Consider the following 20,183-nt stretch of genomic DNA (forward strand, 5'->3'; position numbering starts at 1 on the left):
GCCAGTTTGGTGAGGTATCAAAAAAGTGTAGAGTCTACATTCCTCCAGAAATCATAGCAGTGATTATCTTTGAGTAATCCCAACCATCAATCATATCATCTTTCCCTATTTTACAATGAATGATAGAAGGGATGAGGAAAAGGTTGAGGTGATGTGGCCGTGTGGGCATGTGTGATGATGAAGGAGGAGAACCTAGTAAGTGTCACAGACCAAATAATGCAAGGAAAGTGGAGTAGAAGTCGGCGAAAGACATGATGTGATGTAGTTCTGCGGTCGGACGTCACAGTTGGTACAGAAACAGCCACGTTGGCAGCATCACTTGCTGTCGTGAGCGTTGGATCAGTGAATACCATGGGCTTCTAGGAAAGGTCAAAGATGATACGCGCTGCATGTAGATGGAGGATGGATGTGCCTTTAGAGGTTGTGGGGATCATGGTGGAAATAATGATGGATGGAGATCAGAGTTTGGATTAGTAAAAAAAAATCACCATCATGTACATCATAAATATAAGAATGCAGTGTATGTACGTAGAGCGGTCTGGTTTGCACAGTAATCGGTTTGCTTGGTTCCTTTGAGTCAGGCAGGTATGTAATGAGTGAAGGCAAAGTGGATGGCAAAGATGATGTAAGTACGTACAAAGTAATCCACCAACTTTAGTGGCACAGGCATGATGGACCCAGAGTCATCTTGCTGGATGTTTTTATTTGCTCTCATCGGATGACGACCACCTGTTTGCAGGGGTGAGTTGAGGTAAAATAACCACTTAAAAGAAGAGCAACAGCCAGCTATATCTTGTCTAGCAGACGGGCATGCACCGCATGACTAAACAACACATTTGTAATGCAAAAATCAGACAATGTTTTGCTTTAAGAAAAAAAACATTTATCTGCATTCCAGTGTTTTAAAGGTGAAATATTCTGTAAAGAATTGTGCAAATGTCCCTTATGAGGTCATCTACACACAGTCATGTGATCTAATTATGTATGTATGAGTGGAACAACTCAAAAAGCAGACAACCCTTTCAGCACACATTGTGACTTGCCGAATAGCATAATGTTCAAAATAATCCAGATAAACCGATGTGTGTGGTGTTCCCATCCAAGAACATCGCTCGTGATCCTTTGAGCGGGGGGCCAAATCCCAAATGCATTTTTTATTTTTCACACTCACCCCTGTAATGTCATCCAAGGCAAAAACACCGATCTCTCCATCCTCCCAGTGATCTTCGTTTGTATGCAACCCAAGGCTGCAGGGCAGCATCATTGCCTGAGGGTGCAATAGCTCGCCTACTCTTCGCGAAGGACACTGCGGGATCTTCAATGTCAACCAATAAATGGTGGCAGATGTGATGCCAGTTCAATGTCCATCCAAGGGCCGGCACACACATTGATGTATCGTCCTGCCCATGAAACGCCAAAATGCCATTTCATAGCTGGGTCGAAATTGGTGGTCTTTCTGTCTTCTACCGACTCCTATCTGGCCGAGCCCCCCCCCCCCACCCCAGCCCTGTCTGTGCTCTGTCCCCCAAAATACTCCTCCAGGTCGCACAAGATCTGCCAGCAACCCTCTTCTGGTGAAACTGCCAAAATCAAGACTCTCTGCTCAACTTCACTCTTTCATTGCTCTTTTCTCCCACCTCTGGAACAAACTCTCTCACTCTCTTCAATCCCACTCCTCCCTCCAGGTCTTCAAAACAGCTGTTCACCACCATCTCTTATCTTCCCCCATCCAAAACCTTGATCTTTTCTACCCCAGTTAATTCACCCCAGATCCACTTTAATGAAATACAAACTTCTTTCCTGCAAGTCCGAGCTCTGTCCATGTGTGTTTCACACTCCACCCCCTTCCCATGCCTCCTCTCTCCAAGCCCTCTCCCTCCCACAGATCTCCCGATGTCCCTGCTCTCAAATGTTGTACTTGTGTGCTTCCCCGTCTTTCCCCATCTTGTCTCCCACTCCCTTTATTTCGTCTTACAGTCACATAAAAAAGTAAGTAGACCCCATGTAAAGTTTTGACTTTTTCAACACATTTCAACATACAGCTATTTGATCTTCATTTCTACAATATTGATAGATAAAGGTGATATAATATAACAAATATCATGAAACATTTACATTTTGTAGTCCATTGTATGATTTAAATAAACATGAATGCAAATTTCGCATGTGGAAAAAGTAAGTACACCCCTACATTTATCACGACTTCAAATACCTAAAATTAGAATCAGGTGCACCAGCTCAGGTGCAAATGATTAGAACATCGTTAGAGAGGATCTTGGAGGAACCTGTCTTATTTAAACCTCAGACATTTAGTTTGGTTTGCTCTTTGTTGTTGAAGTGTGCGGCATCACCATGCCTAGATCAAAAGAGCTCTCTGAGGCCTTCAGAAAGAAGGTTATATATTCCTACGAGTCTGGGAAGGGATTTAAAAAGATCTCCAAACAATTTGAAATCAATCGTTCGACTGTCCGGAAGATCATCGACAAGTGGAGAAGATTCCAAACAACTGCCAACTTGTTCAGGCCAGGCCGCCCCAGCAAATTCAGCCCGAGAGCAGACCGCAAGATGCTGAAAGAAGTCTCTAAGAACCCCCAGAATGTCATCACGGGACCTACAGGTAGCTCTTGCCACTGTTGATGTCAAAGTGCACGATTCTACCATTAGAAAGAGGCTGCACAAATTTGATCTACATGGGAGGTGTGCCAGGAGGAAACCTTTGCTGTCCAGAAAGAACATCAGGGCAAGACTAAAGTTTGCCAATGAACACCTAGGCAAAGACCAGCACTTCTGGAACAATGTGCTCTGGACAGATGAGTCAAAGGTAGAGCTATTTGGCCACAGTACCAGAAGACATGTTTGGCGAAAACCAAAGACAGCATTTGACCACAAGAACCTGATACCAACTGTAAAGCATGGTGGTGGAAATATTATGGTTTGGAGCAGCTTTGCTGCATCAGGGCCTGGGCAGCTCACCATAATAGAATCCACTATGAATTCTTCATTGTACCAGAGGGTGCCTGAGGATAATGTGAGGCCATCTGTTGGAGAGTTGAAGCTCAACCAAAGGTGGACCTTGCAACATGACAATGACCCTAAGCATACCAGTAAATCCACCAAGGAATGGCTGAAAAGAAAGAAATGGAGGGTTCTGGAATGGCCAAGTCAAAGCCCGGATCTAAATCCCATCGATATGTTGTGGGGGGATTTGAAACGAGCTGTGCATGCAAGAAACCCCTCAAACATCGCACAGCTGAAAGAATTGTGCATGGAGGAGTGGGCAAAAATTTATCCGAGTCGATGTCAGAGACTGGTAGACAGTTATAAGAAACGCCTACTTGAGGTTGTTTCTGCCAAAGGGGGCAATACCACCTATTAGAGCCAAGGGTGTACTTACTTTTTCCACATGCGAAATTTGCATTTATGTTTATTTAAATTATACAATGGACGACAAAATGGAAATGTTTCATGATATTTGTTATATTATATCACCTTTATCTATCAATATTGTTGAAATGAAGATCAAATAGCAGTGTGTTGAAATATGTTGAAAAAGCCAAAACTGTACATGGGGTGTACTTAATTTTTCAAGTGACTGTATGTGTCCGTTTGTTTTTTTTGTCATTAATGTTAGCTCTTACACGAGCCTCAATCTTGTATACCAAGAAAGAAAAAAATTCAAACCCAGGCTAGACAGCTTAAAATGAGTGTGCACACCAGTGAAATATGTGTAATACGAACTCCTCCATGTAAGCCTTAGATAAATTAACAATAAAAATTGTGATAATGTCATTCACGAAAGAAAGAATAGAAACCAATAGAGAGTGTACAAGTGGGTGTAAGAAATGAACGGTACCTCCAGAGGAACAGTTGTGGATCAGGGCTGCCGGTTTGAGTGTAAAGTTGGATTTTGCCGGAGTGGAGTGGTTTATAACACCGATGTTGCAGTCTTTGGGACGGGGTTGAACAAAAATGGAGAAAACTATGTCATCGACGGGAAATTGCACAGCGACCAGAGACACATTCTCTCAAAAAATGTGTTCGCCTTTGGAGCCAATGTTTCCTCATCCATCAACATATTTTCAATACAATCTTGTAAACAAAAAAAAGAAGAAAAAAAGTAATGCACGTAACAAAGAATAAAAACCAATAGAGAGTGTACGAGTGGGTGTCAGAAATGAACAGTACCTCCAGCTGAACTGTCGTGAATCAGGGCTGCTGCTTTGAGTTTCAAGTTGGATTTTGCCAGATTGGAGTGGTTCATGTCACCGATGTTGCAGTCTTTGGGACGGGGTTGAACAAAAATGGAGAAAACTATGTCATCGACGGGAAATTGCACAGCGACCAGAGACACATTCTCTTAAAAAATGTATTCGTCTTTGGATCCAATGTTTCCTCATCAACATATTTTCAATACGATCTTGAGAAAGCGTTGAAATGAGAAAACAGAGAAATTTTAGGCCTGCAAAAGAAAACTTCAAAAGAGTTTGAGATTATTTTTAAGGAATAAATGACACAAAGTGCAACCTGATGCCTGTTTTTTCCTTTTTTTTCTGAATGCAAATAACTCGATACCATACCTGGTTGAGCTGGGGTACTCAGCAGACAGGATGCATCCGTTTCCAAAGGTGGTGGGCTGTGCACCAACTGCAGAGACACGCACACAAATTACGACATTGCACACCCTTCTTGGCAACAGCTTTAAAAACAACTAGAGAGTTCATAGAATACTTTCGCCATGCTTTCTTGAGAAAAAAGGACATGGACATGGGCTGTAAGCGGCAAATTGGATTGGTCAAGATGATGTAAAATGCTGTAATATTTTGTCCAATTACTGCCAAAGGAAAGGTTTTTGAAAGTGGCAAAAAGGGCGATTTGTATTCTCCAGTGTTCAAATATATATTTTCAATTGAAACAAAGTAAAAGTTTTCAAAAATGATGAAAAATATTTTAAAAGTTGAAGAATTTTTTGGGAAGTTTACCACCGTTGATGCAGCGTCTTTCACACCACATTAGTTAACACGTTAGTTATTTGTTATTAGTTATATGAGTTATTATATTATATATTATTATGAGTAATATTATTGTTATTAGTTATTATATTATATATTAATTATTATATTATATTAGTTATGTTCTTCCTTAATTAGTTATTTGTGCTTGTTTGTGTCCTTTCTGACATCCTCAAAAACAGTAAGTTTGATGATTCAATTCTTTTCAATTCTATTTGACTGCCAGACAGGCAGAGTGACAATATGATCTCACTCCACTCAGCACATGAGCGATCAAGACAAATTCGGAGCCAAAGTCCTGTTAAATTACATGTTCAGTTTCTGATTCATGTTGCAACTCGTGTTCAAAATATAACGTTCGATTGGGATTAACTTGTTCCTCGATCATAAACTGACGTTGTGGACAGACAGACAAACTGAACAAATTGCTTAAGCCCACTTTTCACTTCATGCCACGGAATAAAAATGTAACATAATTAGCTCACCTGGACTTCAATCCAGTGAGCTTATGTGATTGAGCAGAGTCCATTGGTAAGTCAGTCAGCCAGAGAGTGAGTGAAAGCCAAAGTCAAAAGCCAAAGTCAGAGTCTGTAAACACTTCAGTCATTTTCGGTTGAACCAAACATATGATTTTGATGAAACTTGACCTCATCCTTCATATCTGATGCTTAACGAAGGTGCATTGACAGCATCAACATCTGCGCTCATTAACTGGTTGAAATCAGGCCGAAAACGCAAAAAAATACCTGCCCTTACCGACAGAGGGCATTGCATCAGCAGCAAAACTTGATGACGTCATTGGCGATTGCTGCTGACGTATGTGAGTTTCGGGACCCGTGCTCCTATTTTTAATGAGTGTTGTCCATAATCTCACAATAAAGGCTTTTTGAAAATTTGATGACAAATGCTCAATTTATGGTTTCAAAAAAGTTATAACCAGGAGGCACAAGCAAACCTGCACACACACGCAAAACCCATCTCCCGCGACCTGGAGGACGGGATAATTATGGCAGAGTCGTTCGGATGGATATCTCACCTCGTTTTCCTGACGACGCCACTGGTACCATTTCATCGCTTTGGGATAGGTTGGAGGAGAAGATCAGGAAGTTAACTTTTGAACCCCATTGTTTGCAATATCTTTGATGTACATCAGAACATCTAAGAGCCACGCTGTAAATATAAAAGCCATGCTGAGCAAATATCCCACAGTGTCTTACAATGAAGAGTAGGTTTGCGTTATCATCGGCATCCTGAACAAAATACAAATCCCTGTCCCAACCTACAGGAATGATGTAACCCGCAGCAACGTGCTGCATATCAGAGAAGATACCCTTCTCCTCTACCCTCTACCCTACCTTATGTTCCCTTATGAACAGTACATCTCCTATTTATTGCAACCTTATAATTCTAGCCCCACTCCATACATTCTCGCCCCAATCCATACGTATGTGTAAAATAGATGGCCTCAGTTGCTCTGCAAAAATTGCTCGTCAATGGATTGGTGGACGGTATACCAAAACTGCATGGTGTTAGCTGACTGAAGCTATAAACAAGATATGCACGTATTATCGGAGAGGATAAAACAATGAAAACCAACAGGCTTTAAACTCAGGATGATGCAAATGGGGAAATAAATGTTTTCCACTCCAAATATGAATCAATGATGTATTTTTTAAAAACTCGATAATCACACATCTGACACATCTGACCACATCTGACATCTGTCCATGTGTGGCTCACACATCTGACCATAAGATGTAACAGAAACTTTAAACATCAACGTATGTAATTGCATCGCAGTCTGCAGTTACTGTAAAACGAGACAAACTCTAACAGCAGCGTAGCCAGGCTTGTAAAATATTATAAACCACAAACACACATGATTAGCTTTTTATCGTGTGAAGTCCTTCCTTGGCACACCTGAGCTCCTCACCACATACAAGGCTTTCATCCGCAGCTCAATGAAAAACTGTTCTCCCCTCTAGGCCGGTGCTCCTGCCTCACACCTAGCTCGGCTTCACGCTGTTGAAACCAAAGCTTTCAGAATCATTGGAATCTCCCGCGATGAAGCTGACTCCGAGGACCTTTCAGTCACTCACCGCAGGCAGGTTGGTGGTCTTTCTGTCTTCTGCCGACTCCTATCTGGCCTTGCTCCCCCAGCTCTCTCTGTGCTCTGTCCCCCAAATATTCCTGCAGGTCGCACAAGATCTGCCAGCAACCCTCTTATGGTTAAACTGCCAAAATCTAGACTCTCTTCTCACCTTCACTCCTTTATTCCTCGTTACTCCCATCCCTGGAACAAACTCCCTCACTCTCTTGAATCCCACTCCTCCCTCCAGGTCTTTAAAACAGCTGTTCACCACCCTCTCTTATCTTCCCCCATCCAAAACCTTGATCTCTTCTACCCCCGTCTATTCACCCCAGATCCACTTTTTTTTTGAAATACCGACTTCTTTCTTTCCTGGAAGTTCTAGCAGTGTCCATGTGTTTTATACCTTTACCACCCCCCCCCCCCCACCTTTCTATGCTTCCTCCCCCCCAAGCCCCCACCGTCCGACGGAGTTGATCTTCCGTTGTCCCTATTCTCTGCTGTTGTACTTCTGTGCTTCCCTCTTTCTGCCAATTTTGTCTCCCGCTCCCTTTATTGTATGTTTTCTGTGTCAGTTTTTTTTTGTGATTTTTGTTGGATTCTTACCCGAGCCTCGATCTTGTATCCAAAAAAAAAACAAAGAAGGTTATTCACGTAACAAAGAATAAAAACCAATAGAGAGTGTACGAGTGGGTGTAAGAAATGAACGGTACCTTCAAATGAACAGTCGTGAATCAGGGCTGCCGGTTTTAGTTCAAAGTTGCGTTTTGCCAGAGTGGAGTGGTTCTTATCACCGATGCTGCAGTCTTTGGGACGGGGTTGAACAAAAATGGAGAAAACTATCTCATCGACGGGAAAATGCACAATGACCGGAGACACATTCTCTTAAAAAATGTATTCGTCTTTGGAGCCAATGTTTCCTCATCAACATATTTTCAACACGATCTTGAGAAAGCACTGAAATAATAAAACAAAAAGAAATTTTAGGCCTGCAAAAGAAAACGTCAAAAGGGTTTGAGATTATTTTTAAGGAATAAATGATATAAAGTGCAACCTGATGGCTGTTTTTTCCTTTTTTTCTGAATGCAAATAACTCGATACCATACCTGGTTGAGCTGGGGTACTCAGCAGACAGGATGCATCCGTTTCCAAAGGTGGTGGGCTGTGCACCAACTGCAGAGACACGCACACAAATTACGACATTGCACACCCTTCTTGGCAACAGCTTTAAAAACAACTAGAGAGTTCATAGAATACTTTCGCCATGCTTTCTTGAGAAAAAAGGACATGGACATGGGCTGTAAGCGGCAAATTGGATTGGTCAAGATGATGTAAAATGCTGTAATATTTTGTCCAATTACTGCCAAAGGAAAGGTTTTTGAAAGTGGCAAAAAGGACGATTTGTATTCTCCAGTGTTCAAATATATATTTTCAATTGAAACAAAGTAAAAGTTTTCAAAAATGATGAAAAATATTTTAAAAGTTGAAGAATTTTTTGGGAAGTTTACCACCGTTGATGCAGCGTCTTTCACACCACATTAGTTAACACGTTAGTTATTTGTTATTAGTTATATGAGTTATTATATTATATATTATTATGAGTAATATTATTGTTATTAGTTATTATATTATATATTAATTATTATATTATATTAGTTATGTTCTTCCTTAATTAGTTATTTGTGCTTGTTTGTGTCCTTTCTGACATCCTCAAAAACAGTAAGTTTGATGATTCAATTCTTTTCAATTCTATTTGACTGCCAGACAGGCAGAGTGACAATATGATCTCACTCCACTCAGCACATGAGCGATCAAGACAAATTCGGAGCCAAAGTCCTGTTAAATTACATGTTCAGTTTCTGATTCATGTTGCAACTCGTGTTCAAAATATAACGTTCGATTGGGATTAACTTGTTCCTCGATCATAAACTGACGTTGTGGACAGACAGACAAACTGAACAAATTGCTTAAGCCCACTTTTCACTTCATGCCACGGAATAAAAATGTAACATAATTAGCTCACCTGGACTTCAATCCAGTGAGCTTATGTGATTGAGCAGAGTCCATTGGTAAGTCAGTCAGCCAGAGAGTGAGTGAAAGCCAAAGTCAAAAGCCAAAGTCAGAGTCTGTAAACACTTCAGTCATTTTCGGTTGAACCAAACATATGATTTTGATGAAACTTGACCTCATCCTTCATATCTGATGCTTAACGAAGGTGCATTGACAGCATCAACATCTGCGCTCATTAACTGGTTGAAATCAGGCCGAAAACGCAAAAAAATACCTGCCCTTACCGACAGAGGGCATTGCATCAGCAGCAAAACTTGATGACGTCATTGGCGATTGCTGCTGACGTATGTGAGTTTCGGGACCCGTGCTCCTATTTTTAATGAGTGTTGTCCATAATCTCACAATAAAGGCTTTTTGAAAATTTGATGACAAATGCTCAATTTATGGTTTCAAAAAAGTTATAACCAGGAGGCACAAGCAAACCTGCACACACACGCAAAACCCATCTCCCGCTACCTGGAGGACGGGATAATTATGGCAGAGTCGTTCGGATGGATATCTCACCTCGTTTTCCTGACGACGCCACTGGTACCATTTCATCGCTTTGGGATAGGTTGGAGGAGAAGATCAGGAAGTTAACTTTTGAACCCCATTGTTTGCAATATCTTTGATGTACATCAGAACATCTAAGAGCCACGCTGTAAATATAAAAGCCATGCTGAGCAAATATCCCACAGTGTCTTACAATGAAGAGTAGGTTTGCGTTATCATCGGCATCCTGAACAAAATACAAATCCCTGTCCCAACCTACAGGAATGATGTAACCCGCAGCAACGTGCTGCATATCAGAGAAGATACCCTTCTCCTCTACCCTCTACCCTACCTTATGTTCCCTTATGAACAGTACATCTCCTATTTATTGCAACCTTATAATTCTAGCCCCACTCCATACATTCTCGCCCCAATCCATACGTATGTGTAAAATAGATGGCCTCAGTTGCTCTGCAAAAATTGCTCGTCAATGGATTGGTGGACGGTATACCAAAACTGCATGGTGTTAGCTGACTGAAGCTATAAACAAGATATGCACGTATTATCGGAGAGGATAAAACAATGAAAACCAACAGTCTTTAAACTCAGGATGATGCAAATGGGAAAATAAATGTTTTCCACTCCAAATATGAATCAATGATGTATTTTTTAAAAACTCGATAATCACACATCTGACACATCTGACCACATCTGACATCTGTCCATGTGTGGCTCACACATCTGACCATAAGATGTAACAGAAACTTTAAACATCAACGTATGTAATTGCATCGCAGTCTGCAGTTACTGTAAAACGAGACAAACTCTAACAGCAGCGTAGCCAGGCTTGTAAAATATTATAAACCACAAACACACATGATTAGCTTTTTATCGTGTGAAGTCCTTCCTTGGCACACCTGAGCTCCTCACCACATACAAGGCTTTCATCCGCAGCTCAATGAAAAACTGTTCTCCCCTCTAGGCCGGTGCTCCTGCCTCACACCTAGCTCGGCTTCACGCTGTTGAAACCAAAGCTTTCAGAATCATTGGAATCTCCCGCGATGAAGCTGACTCCGAGGACCTTTCAGTCACTCACCGCAGGCAGGTTGGTGGTCTTTCTGTCTTCTGCCGACTCCTATCTGGCCTTGCTCCCCCAGCTCTCTCTGTGCTCTGTCCCCCAAATATTCCTGCAGGTCGCACAAGATCTGCCAGCAACCCTCTTATGGTTAAACTGCCAAAATCTAGACTCTCTTCTCACCTTCACTCCTTTATTCCTCGTTACTCCCATCCCTGGAACAAACTCCCTCACTCTCTTGAATCCCACTCCTCCCTCCAGGTCTTTAAAACAGCTGTTCACCACCCTCTCTTATCTTCCCCCATCCAAAACCTTGATCTCTTCTACCCCCGTCTATTCACCCCAGATCCACTTTTTTTTTGAAATACCGACTTCTTTCTTTCCTGGAAGTTCTAGCAGTGTCCATGTGTTTTATACCTTTACCACCCCCCCCCCCCCACCTTTCTATGCTTCCTCCCCCCCAAGCCCCCACCGTCCGACGGAGTTGATCTTCCGTTGTCCCTATTCTCTGCTGTTGTACTTCTGTGCTTCCCTCTTTCTGCCAATTTTGTCTCCCGCTCCCTTTATTGTATGTTTTCTGTGTCAGTTTTTTTTTGTGATTTTTGTTGGATTCTTACCCGAGCCTCGATCTTGTATCCAAAAAAAAAACAAAGAAGGTTATTCACGTAACAAAGAATAAAAACCAATAGAGAGTGTACGAGTGGGTGTAAGAAATGAACGGTACCTTCAAATGAACAGTCGTGAATCAGGGCTGCCGGTTTTAGTTCAAAGTTGCGTTTTGCCAGAGTGGAGTGGTTCTTATCACCGATGCTGCAGTCTTTGGGACGGGGTTGAACAAAAATGGAGAAAACTATCTCATCGACGGGAAAATGCACAATGACCGGAGACACATTCTCTTAAAAAATGTATTCGTCTTTGGAGCCAATGTTTCCTCATCAACATATTTTCAACACGATCTTGAGAAAGCGCTGAAATAATAAAACAAAAAGAAATTTTATGCCTGCAAAAGAAAACGTCAAAAGGGTTTGAGATTATTTTTAAGGAATAAATGATATAAAGTGCAACCTGATGGCTGTTTTTTCCTTTTTTTCTGAATGCAAATAACTCGATACGATACCTGGTTGAGCTGCGGTACTCAGCAGACAGGATGCATCCGTTTCCAAAGGTGGTGGGCTGTGCACCAACTGCAAAGACACGCACACAAATCACGACACTGCACACCTTTCTTGGCATGTTTTTTTTATAGCTCATCTGGAACGTAGTTCCGGTCAGCCTATGCGATGGCGCGTCGTCCATCCGTCAGTCCGTAAACACTTGCAACTTCTTCTCCAAAACTGCTGTTGTGATTGTGACGAAACTTGGCACAAATGATATTTCGGATGCTGCAACTCAAGTTTGTCGAGGTCTTCGGGGGACTACCGTGATCAAAGTGGATCCAAGTTTGACCCCTCCATCCCCTAAAATAGGAATTTGCTTTTTCCTCTGAAACTACACATACTATTTCGATGAAACTTGATCACAACCTTCATCACCCGTGATGTATCAAAGCTTGTTCACGGAATTAAAAAAAAAAAATCAGGCCCTAAGGTAGTCATGGAGGGAAGGAGGGGAGGGAGGGTTAACCCCCTAAAATAGGTATTTTTTTTGTTTGCTTGTTTAAAGTCTTATGATTACTTTAGTATATGATTGTACATGCTGCCCTGTCTCCAAGCAACCATTGAAATTGGCTTAAAATACTGTGATACTGTTTAAAATACCTTTAGTCAGTGTAGAATACTGTCTTATTCTACCAGGTGAGTGCCATGGGGGTATTGCCCCTATTTTTAAAAAATCTACATTGATTATATTGTATATTGGTCCACAGACCATCATGCACTTGCAGAAAAGTATGTACAATTTTGTAGACAAACTGAATGTAACACAGCTAGAATGGGAAGGGGAAAAGCGGGGACTAAACAGGAAAGGAACAAACTAACCGGCAACTAACAGACAAAAAGAGGTGAGGGAGACGGGGAAATATTATTACCTCCGCGACCAAAGGTTGATGGAGGTTATGTTTTCACCTCTGTCTGTCTGTCTGTTTGTGAACAAGTATCTCAAAAAACGTTGTGGCCGGATTCGGACGAAACCTGGCAGAGAGGTAGCGTATGTGACAAGGATGAAATGATTAGATTTTGGTGAAGATCCAGATTCGGAAGATCCAGGCATTCCGTACTTTGAACAACGAGTCCACATAATATATCACACAAGGTTTTTATTCGGACAATTGCCCCCTCCCACCTCCAATCCCTCCAAACCACCCCTCTCCCACACCCCCCCCATCCACTTCCAACCCCCTCTGGTTCCCCCCCCCCCCATTTTATCCCCCCTAAAACCAACCTCCTTCCCGCATTCACCTTTACCGCATAGGGCCACATGTGATGATCTTGATAATGTGACAATTTTATTTTGTCTTAAAAATTTTTGGCTTTAATATATTTACAGTTTTAATTTAATTTACAATTTAATTGTTTGCAAGTTTAACTTTTGATTAAATGTAATGATTGTTCCGGATTTTCTCAACACTTGCGTTATAATCCAGCATTGCTTACAGGATTATTTTGAACTGTTAATATGCGGTTGATTTTTGAATTTGGTCGGTAACGTCTCTGTTCACGAGAGCGGTGTGATATGGTTTCATTGGCTGTCCAGCATTGCCCACCCCACTTTGCATATACCACGCCCACTGTGCATGTAAGGGGATGTTGAGATGATTTTATCACTCTTGAGGAAGATTAACGGAGGCGTGTGGCTTCACATGTTGTTAATCGAAACGTTGAGTCATTGTTTGTTCAATTAAAGGTTGGAGATCTTACCATGGAGTCATTTGGATATACTCCCAACCGCAAATCTTTGCTTATATATATATATATATATATATATATATATATATATATATATATATATATATATATATATATATATACTGAAACGCAAAAGAAACTTACCACCTTTGAAACCTTTAAATATCAACAATAACACTGCGTGTAGTAAATGTGTGAACTTATTTGTGGACAATAGTGTCCTCACTGTCAGACAAAACGGTCATGGATGGTCACTTGAACCTTCAATGGTCACTTCATAGCACAGCTGTTGAACAGCCGTTTTGACTGTCAGTGATTAGCCAAGGGGTACGGGATGATTTTAATGAGCTGCACGTGATGTCTTGATATTGGCTTTAAAAAGGCCAGTGCAAAATGGGCATTTTGACCAAAAAATTTGACCATTTTGACCAACTTCAAAAAGACCGAAAACGCAAAAGAAACATCACTTGTTTGAAATGTAATAAAATTGTAACAGTTCAAAATAAAACAAACCAACAATTGATAATTGAAACATTGGCATTTTATTGATGACATGTCAAGTTTTTGACCAAGATACACCATCTCATCAGTTTGTTCTACAGTACAGAACAGCACAGGGTGCAATGTCAGTCCCCTTTCAATAGCGTGTGTGGCCACCATTGTTTTGGATACAGGCAGTGCATCGTCGGCGTATACTGCCTACCAGTCTTTGGATGGATTGCTGCTGGATTCTGTCCCACTCAGTCCTCAATGTCTGAAGCAGCTCTGCCCATGTCCTGGCCCTGCCAACTACGCGTCTCCCAAGCTCATCCCACAGGTGCTCTATGGGATTCAGGTCAGGGGAGAACGCAGGCCACTGCATGGTGTTGATGTTCTCGCCTTGGAGAAATGCAGTGGTAAAGCGAGCAGCATGGGGACGAGCGTTGTCATGCTGAAGGGTTCTCAGTTCTGGGTGGTCTAGCAGGAATGGCAGCAGATGAGGTCGCAGGATGTTATCCACATACCGCTGGGTGTTGAGATTCCCATCCACAACCACCAGTGGCGTCCTGTACCGGCCTGATATGGCGGCCCACACCATCACACTTGGGCCACCCCACCTGTTGGCTTGAAGCACGCAACAATCGGCATATCGCTCGCCAGTTCTTCTCCAGACACGCTCACGCCCATCAGGACTGTCCACACAGAACCTTGACTCATCGCTGAAAGCGACCTCGTTCCACTGCGCCAAGGTCCACGGCTGATGCTGCTGGCACCATCTCTGTCGGTTGCGGCGATGGGCAGCCATCATCACGGGGCCTCTGTATGGTCTTCTGGCAGTCAGACCATAGTCATGCAGTCGTCTTTGTGCAGTATCATTGGAGATCCATGGTTTGCATGCCCCGGAGTTTCTGCCGCAGTGCGGGATGCTGGACGGAATCGATCCCGCAGGTGACTTCGGACCATCTGCCTGTCCTGCCTTGCAGTGGTGACTCTTGGCCTCCCTGATCGAGGTCTGTCATCTGCAGAGTTGTGGAGGGTGTCTCTGTCCACCAGGGCCGATATCGTCTGGTGTGAACAGCCAAGGCGACGTGCCACCTCACGGTAGCTCAGTCCGCCTTGCAGCATGCCCAGGGCACGCTGCCGTTTATCCCTTGACAATCGTGGCATGTTGATTGAAATGCCCATTTTGCACTGGCCTTTTTAAAGCCAATATCAAGACATCACGTGCAGCTCATTAAAATCATCCCGTACCCCTTGGCTAATCACTGACAGTCAAAACGGCTGTTCAACAGCTGTGCTATGAAGTGACCATTGAAGGTTCAAGTGACCATCCGTGACCGTTTTGTCTGACAGTGAGGACACTATTGTCCACAAATAAGTTCACACATTTACTACACGCAGTGTTATTGTTGATATTTAAAGGTTTCAAAGGTGGTAAGTTTCTTTTGCGTTTCAGTATATATGTTGGAACCCATCTGTGGATCGGTCCCATCGGCCGATGGGTCTGCGCCATCTGCGGATGTGTTGTTCACCTTGAAGGTGAACCCATCTGTGTTTCCTATGCATCAATGGTGGATGAGTATGTTTATTTGAACCTAAAAATAAGCAATTGATGTCATAAATGTTTATAAAGCAGTCCCTGACATGTGGTTTAATCTGTTAAACATTTAAAAATCATCTCTGTTAAATTCCTACCACATGTAATTCCAATGACTGTGTACCTGATTGAAGAGCACCATTCTGTCAACACATTCCTTCAAGATGAACAACACATCCGCAGATGGCGCAGACCCATCGGCCGATGGGTCTGCATTGTCATTTCTCGTGCATCCACAGATGGGTCAGACCCATCGGCCGATGGGACCGATCCACAGATGGGTTCCAACATATATATATATATATATATATATATATATTATATATATATATATATATATATATATTATTGTTGCGGATATGGGATTTGGCCTCCATATCCGCTTGTAAATATTCCCCTATTTCCCCAATACTCCCCAACTATCCCCAATCCCCCATTCCCTAGTCCCATTGTCTGTAAACAACACTCTGTAGAACCGACCTTCCCCTTCTTCCCCCATTAAATGTCGTGCCCAGGTCCACCGCATCCCACGTAGACAACTTTCGGACATCTTGCTAGTTATTCTTAGTCTATGTCAGTTAAGGACTCGTTTCCATTAATTCTGACTCTTCGTTGCACCAGAATGTGATTGTATGGCACCAGTAGTGAGTTTAGGACCTCCCAATACCTCCCCCCAACCTCATCTCCGCATCCTCCCATCATCTCAAGGAACAACAACAACCTCAACCACAGCGGGGGCGGCGCGGCTGCGGTGCGGGGAGTGGGCGTCCTCACTCCGGCTCGGTTAGCCGCCATGGCCCATGTGCTCCAGGTTACGGGGTTACCACGAAGGGGCTGGCTGTCAGCTCCTCGTCAAGGGCGGAGCCCGGTAACCCCCCGCAGCCAATAAGAAGCGGCGGGCCGATTCCATCTGGGGCGGAGCTAACGAGCCGAGGGCGTGTCACTCCCCGCCGGATATACGCAGCGACTGACCGGACGTGACGTCAGATGCGCCCCCAGCTTGGAAAGACAAGTCGCGACCTCCGAGCGCTGAGCGACCTCCCCGCATCTTTGGACCGGACCGGGTCGATTTGCCCCTGAGCCAAGGTGCACCTTGAGCCATCGAATACCTGCCCCTCCTTGCCATCAATCCCCGTGTGAGTCAGTTTTGTCCCGTTTATCTGTGGTCTGTCGGGAATAAGATAAGTGTGTCTAAGTGCCTATCTTTCTATGCTGTCTCTCTCATCCTTGTAATCTAACCTTCCGCAATATTATAACCTCCTCCGGAGGTCTTGAGAACCGTACCCCTGGTGTCGTGTCATTTTAACCCAGCCGCTGTGTCCTTTCCTCAATTGATCTAGCGTAGCGCGACTCGGCCAACGTTCGAGTATAATCGGGTAACTTGTGCGAACACGGCGGCCATTCCGCTCGGCCCATCATAACATCTAAGTCGTGTCCGTAACAATTGGTGTCAGGAGTGTCGGATTCGGACCTGGGACTAAATTCATTTAGCCCAAATTTTGGAACACCAATTGTACCATTAGGGTAACAATTGGTGTCGAGGAGTGAGATTCGATCCGGAGCGCGTTTTACGCGCTCGAAATTATAACGGCGAAATTTGATTGTGTTTTACAAAATATAAAAACCCGAATTTTGAAAGTCGCGCTATGGCAGACCAAGTCGGCTGGGGTCCGGTAGAGGAGAGTGAGGCAGGGTCGATCCAGGACCAAAATGAGGGACAAGAGGAGAGCGAAGCAGTGAGGGTAGCAGACGCACAAAATAGCGTCGTTGCGCCCGACGTTGCGGGCGCGCAAAATGGCGCCTCGCAAGAGCGCGCGGTAGCCGAGCCCGCTGTATCAACGGGCTTTAACATGCAGCCGATTGACATGCAGGCCCTCATTGCGCAGCTACAGGCAGCTGTACAGATGAGTATGGGGAGCCAAATTGAGCGATTGAGTGAGCGATTGGAGGGCCAAATGGGGGTAATGGGAAACCAAATGGGGGTAATGGGGAACCGGATGGATGCTCAGGGTGAGCGATTGGAGGGCCAAATGGGGGCAATGAGGGACGAAGCGAGGGGTACCGGTGAGGGGTTAGACAACGGAATAAAAGAGGTGAAAAATGGGTTAATGGGGGTAGAAAACAGAATGGCCGCTCAAGAGAATCAAATGGAAGGGATGCAAAAGGGGTTAGAGGGGTTAGAAAACAGGATGGAAGGCAAATTGAGGGACATGAGGGACCAAGCGGAAAGGGAAGTTAAACAAATGGGGCAGCAGATAGAGGGGGTCAGAATGGGGGTAGAAACCAAACTGGATGCTCACAGGGAGGAAATGGAGCAGATGAGGGTGGCATCTGGGCAGGAGATGCAAGTGATGGGAGAGGAGATCAGAAGAGGTGTGAGTGAGGAGGTCGGAGGAGTGCGCGAGGAGGTGAGGCACTGTAAGGAGCGCATGGAGAAGGAGGTGAGAAAGGGGACTGTAAAATTGCAAGGGGGTATAGAGGAGTTGACGCTGGGAGTAGAACAACTGACAGTGGGACAAAAGGAGTTGGGGGACCAGGTAAAGAAGAACACAGCGGTAATAGAGGGTTTAAAATCGACACAGAAGGAGATGAAAAAGGACGTAGGGGTAATTAAAAAAGAGTGTAAGACGGTACATGAGGACCTGACGAGGAAAATGGACAAGGTGGTAGAGGTGATGGAGGTTAAAGAGCGGGAGGTGCGGGAGCACATCGAAAAAAATAAAGTGGAGTTAGAGGAAGAACTTAAAGGGGCGCACGAGGAGATGAAGGAGGTGAAGCAGAAATTAGAAGAAGTGGAAGAAGGGGTGAGCGAAATTAAAAAGCGACGGAGAGAGGATAAGAAAGAGATAAAGGAGGAAGTAAAAGAATTGGTCCAAAGTCTGTGTTCGGATCGTGATGATGTGCTCATTAACCGGATGAGGGATTCGCAGGTGATGGAGGAGAAGCGAAGAGAAAGAGGACCCGGTGTAAGTGGTGACCAATATGGTCGTGCGTATGATGCGCCAGGTGATTTAATAAGCTTGGGGGTCGAGATAGACCCGGATGTTCGTGAGAGGCCAAGAGTGAGGTGTATGGCTGGTCCGGAGGGTATGGAACGAGAGGTGCGAGGTGTGGGTGAGCAAGGTTGTGGTGGTATGGAATGGGTAGCGGGTTGCGGAGGTGTGACCCATGCATCGACACCAACAGGGGTAGTTGTTGGAGGGACCGGGGAGGCACGAGAGCCCCTTGGGGGTAATGTACTGTGGGGGCCCGGCCGGTTCGGCCCCGCGCTGACCCCGCAAGGGGCGACGCACGGGGTCCGGCAGGCGGGCAACGACTCGCATACGAGGTGGTCCCACAAGGTCCCACTCGCGCCGTATGACGGCAAGAGTGATCTACGCGCGTACCTGGCGCAGTTCGACTGTGTGTGTAAGGGCAACGGTTGGGGCGAGGACGAAGGTGGAGTACACCTGGTGGCCGCATTGCGCGGCGCGGCGGCGGAGGTGCTGACGGCATTACCATCGGGTGCTCTCACCCTGCAAGCCCTCCGCGACGCCCTAATTAATCGATTCGGCATTGAACAGCAGAGCGAGCTTGTTAAAGCTCAGCTCGCGCTGCGAAAGCGCAAGCCCCAGGAAGCCATCGGGGAGCTTGCCCACGACATTCGCCGCGCAGTGGGGATCACACATGCTAGCATGGCAGCGGATTCCCGGGAAAGCCTGGCGCTGGACCATTTTATCCAGGCCCTCCCGGATATTGAGCTCCGGCAACAGCTCGCCATGTGGCGCCACCAGACTCTGAGCCAGGCGGCTGACGCTGCGGCCCATTGGGAAGCAGCGAGGCCCCTGGCCCGGGGGGGCGAGCGTCTCGCAATGGCGGTCCGCCAGGTGGGACCCCCGATGGAGGGCGGACCCCTTAGGGGGCCCGCCCCCGACGTGGGTCCTGACCTGGCGGGCATGGTCCGGAGGCTGGTGGACCAGCGCCTGGCGGGACCTGGACCATGGCAGGCGGCCCCGGAGGTGGCCCGCGGTGGACCACGAGCGGGTAATCCAATTCGGACCTACAGGGGGGGAAATTTGGAATTCCGGAGGCAAGCACCTTATCAGGTGAGGTGCTATACCTGCAACCGTCTGGGTCACCTGGCGCGGCACTCTCGAGCCGCGCGCCGGGATGATCCCCGGCGGTTGAGGTCCTCAACTCTGCCCAGGGGGGAGCGGGTTAGCCGACCCCAGACACCCCCCCGCCAGACCCCGGGAAACTAGAAGGTGTCGGGCACATAGGGCGGTGTTCGGCAGAAGAGGATGGAGGAGAGCCCTCATTGACGCGACAGGTCATTTATTGTGGCCAAATTGGAACCGGTAGCCTGACAATCAGATGCAAAATTGCCGGCGTGGGGGTAGACGCCGTAGTGGACACAGGAGCTAGCGCCACGATCATCAGCCCTGTGGTCCTTGATTCGAGCGCAGGTGGCTGGGATAAGATCCAGCGCCTGCAAAATTATAGTTTGCAACTTGCTACCGGGGTAACGGCCCCGATCATAGGGCGTGGTTCTGTGACCCTCAAGTTAGGG

General features: G+C 45.2%; 1 protein-coding gene across 1 annotated transcript in view; it reads right to left on the minus strand.

Moving 5' to 3' along the window:
• Positions 1-210: 210 nt before the first annotated feature.
• The window catches only part of LOC144893229 (uncharacterized), a 108,136-nt gene continuing 88,163 nt past the window's right edge, over positions 211-20,183 (minus strand). Inside the window, exons 9-10 of the mRNA XM_078782981.1 lie at positions 638-729; positions 211-412 (exon numbers count right to left, since the gene is read on the minus strand). Coding sequence (XP_078639107.1) covers positions 281-412; positions 638-729 — 224 coding nt within the window. The 3' untranslated portion in view covers positions 211-280. The remainder of the gene's footprint in view (positions 413-637; positions 730-20,183) is intronic.

This window comes from Myxine glutinosa, chromosome 8 (assembly GCF_964187855.1).
Source record: "Myxine glutinosa chromosome 8, kmMyxGlut1.1, whole genome shotgun sequence".
Classification (NCBI taxonomy): Eukaryota; Metazoa; Chordata; class Myxini; order Myxiniformes; family Myxinidae; genus Myxine; species Myxine glutinosa.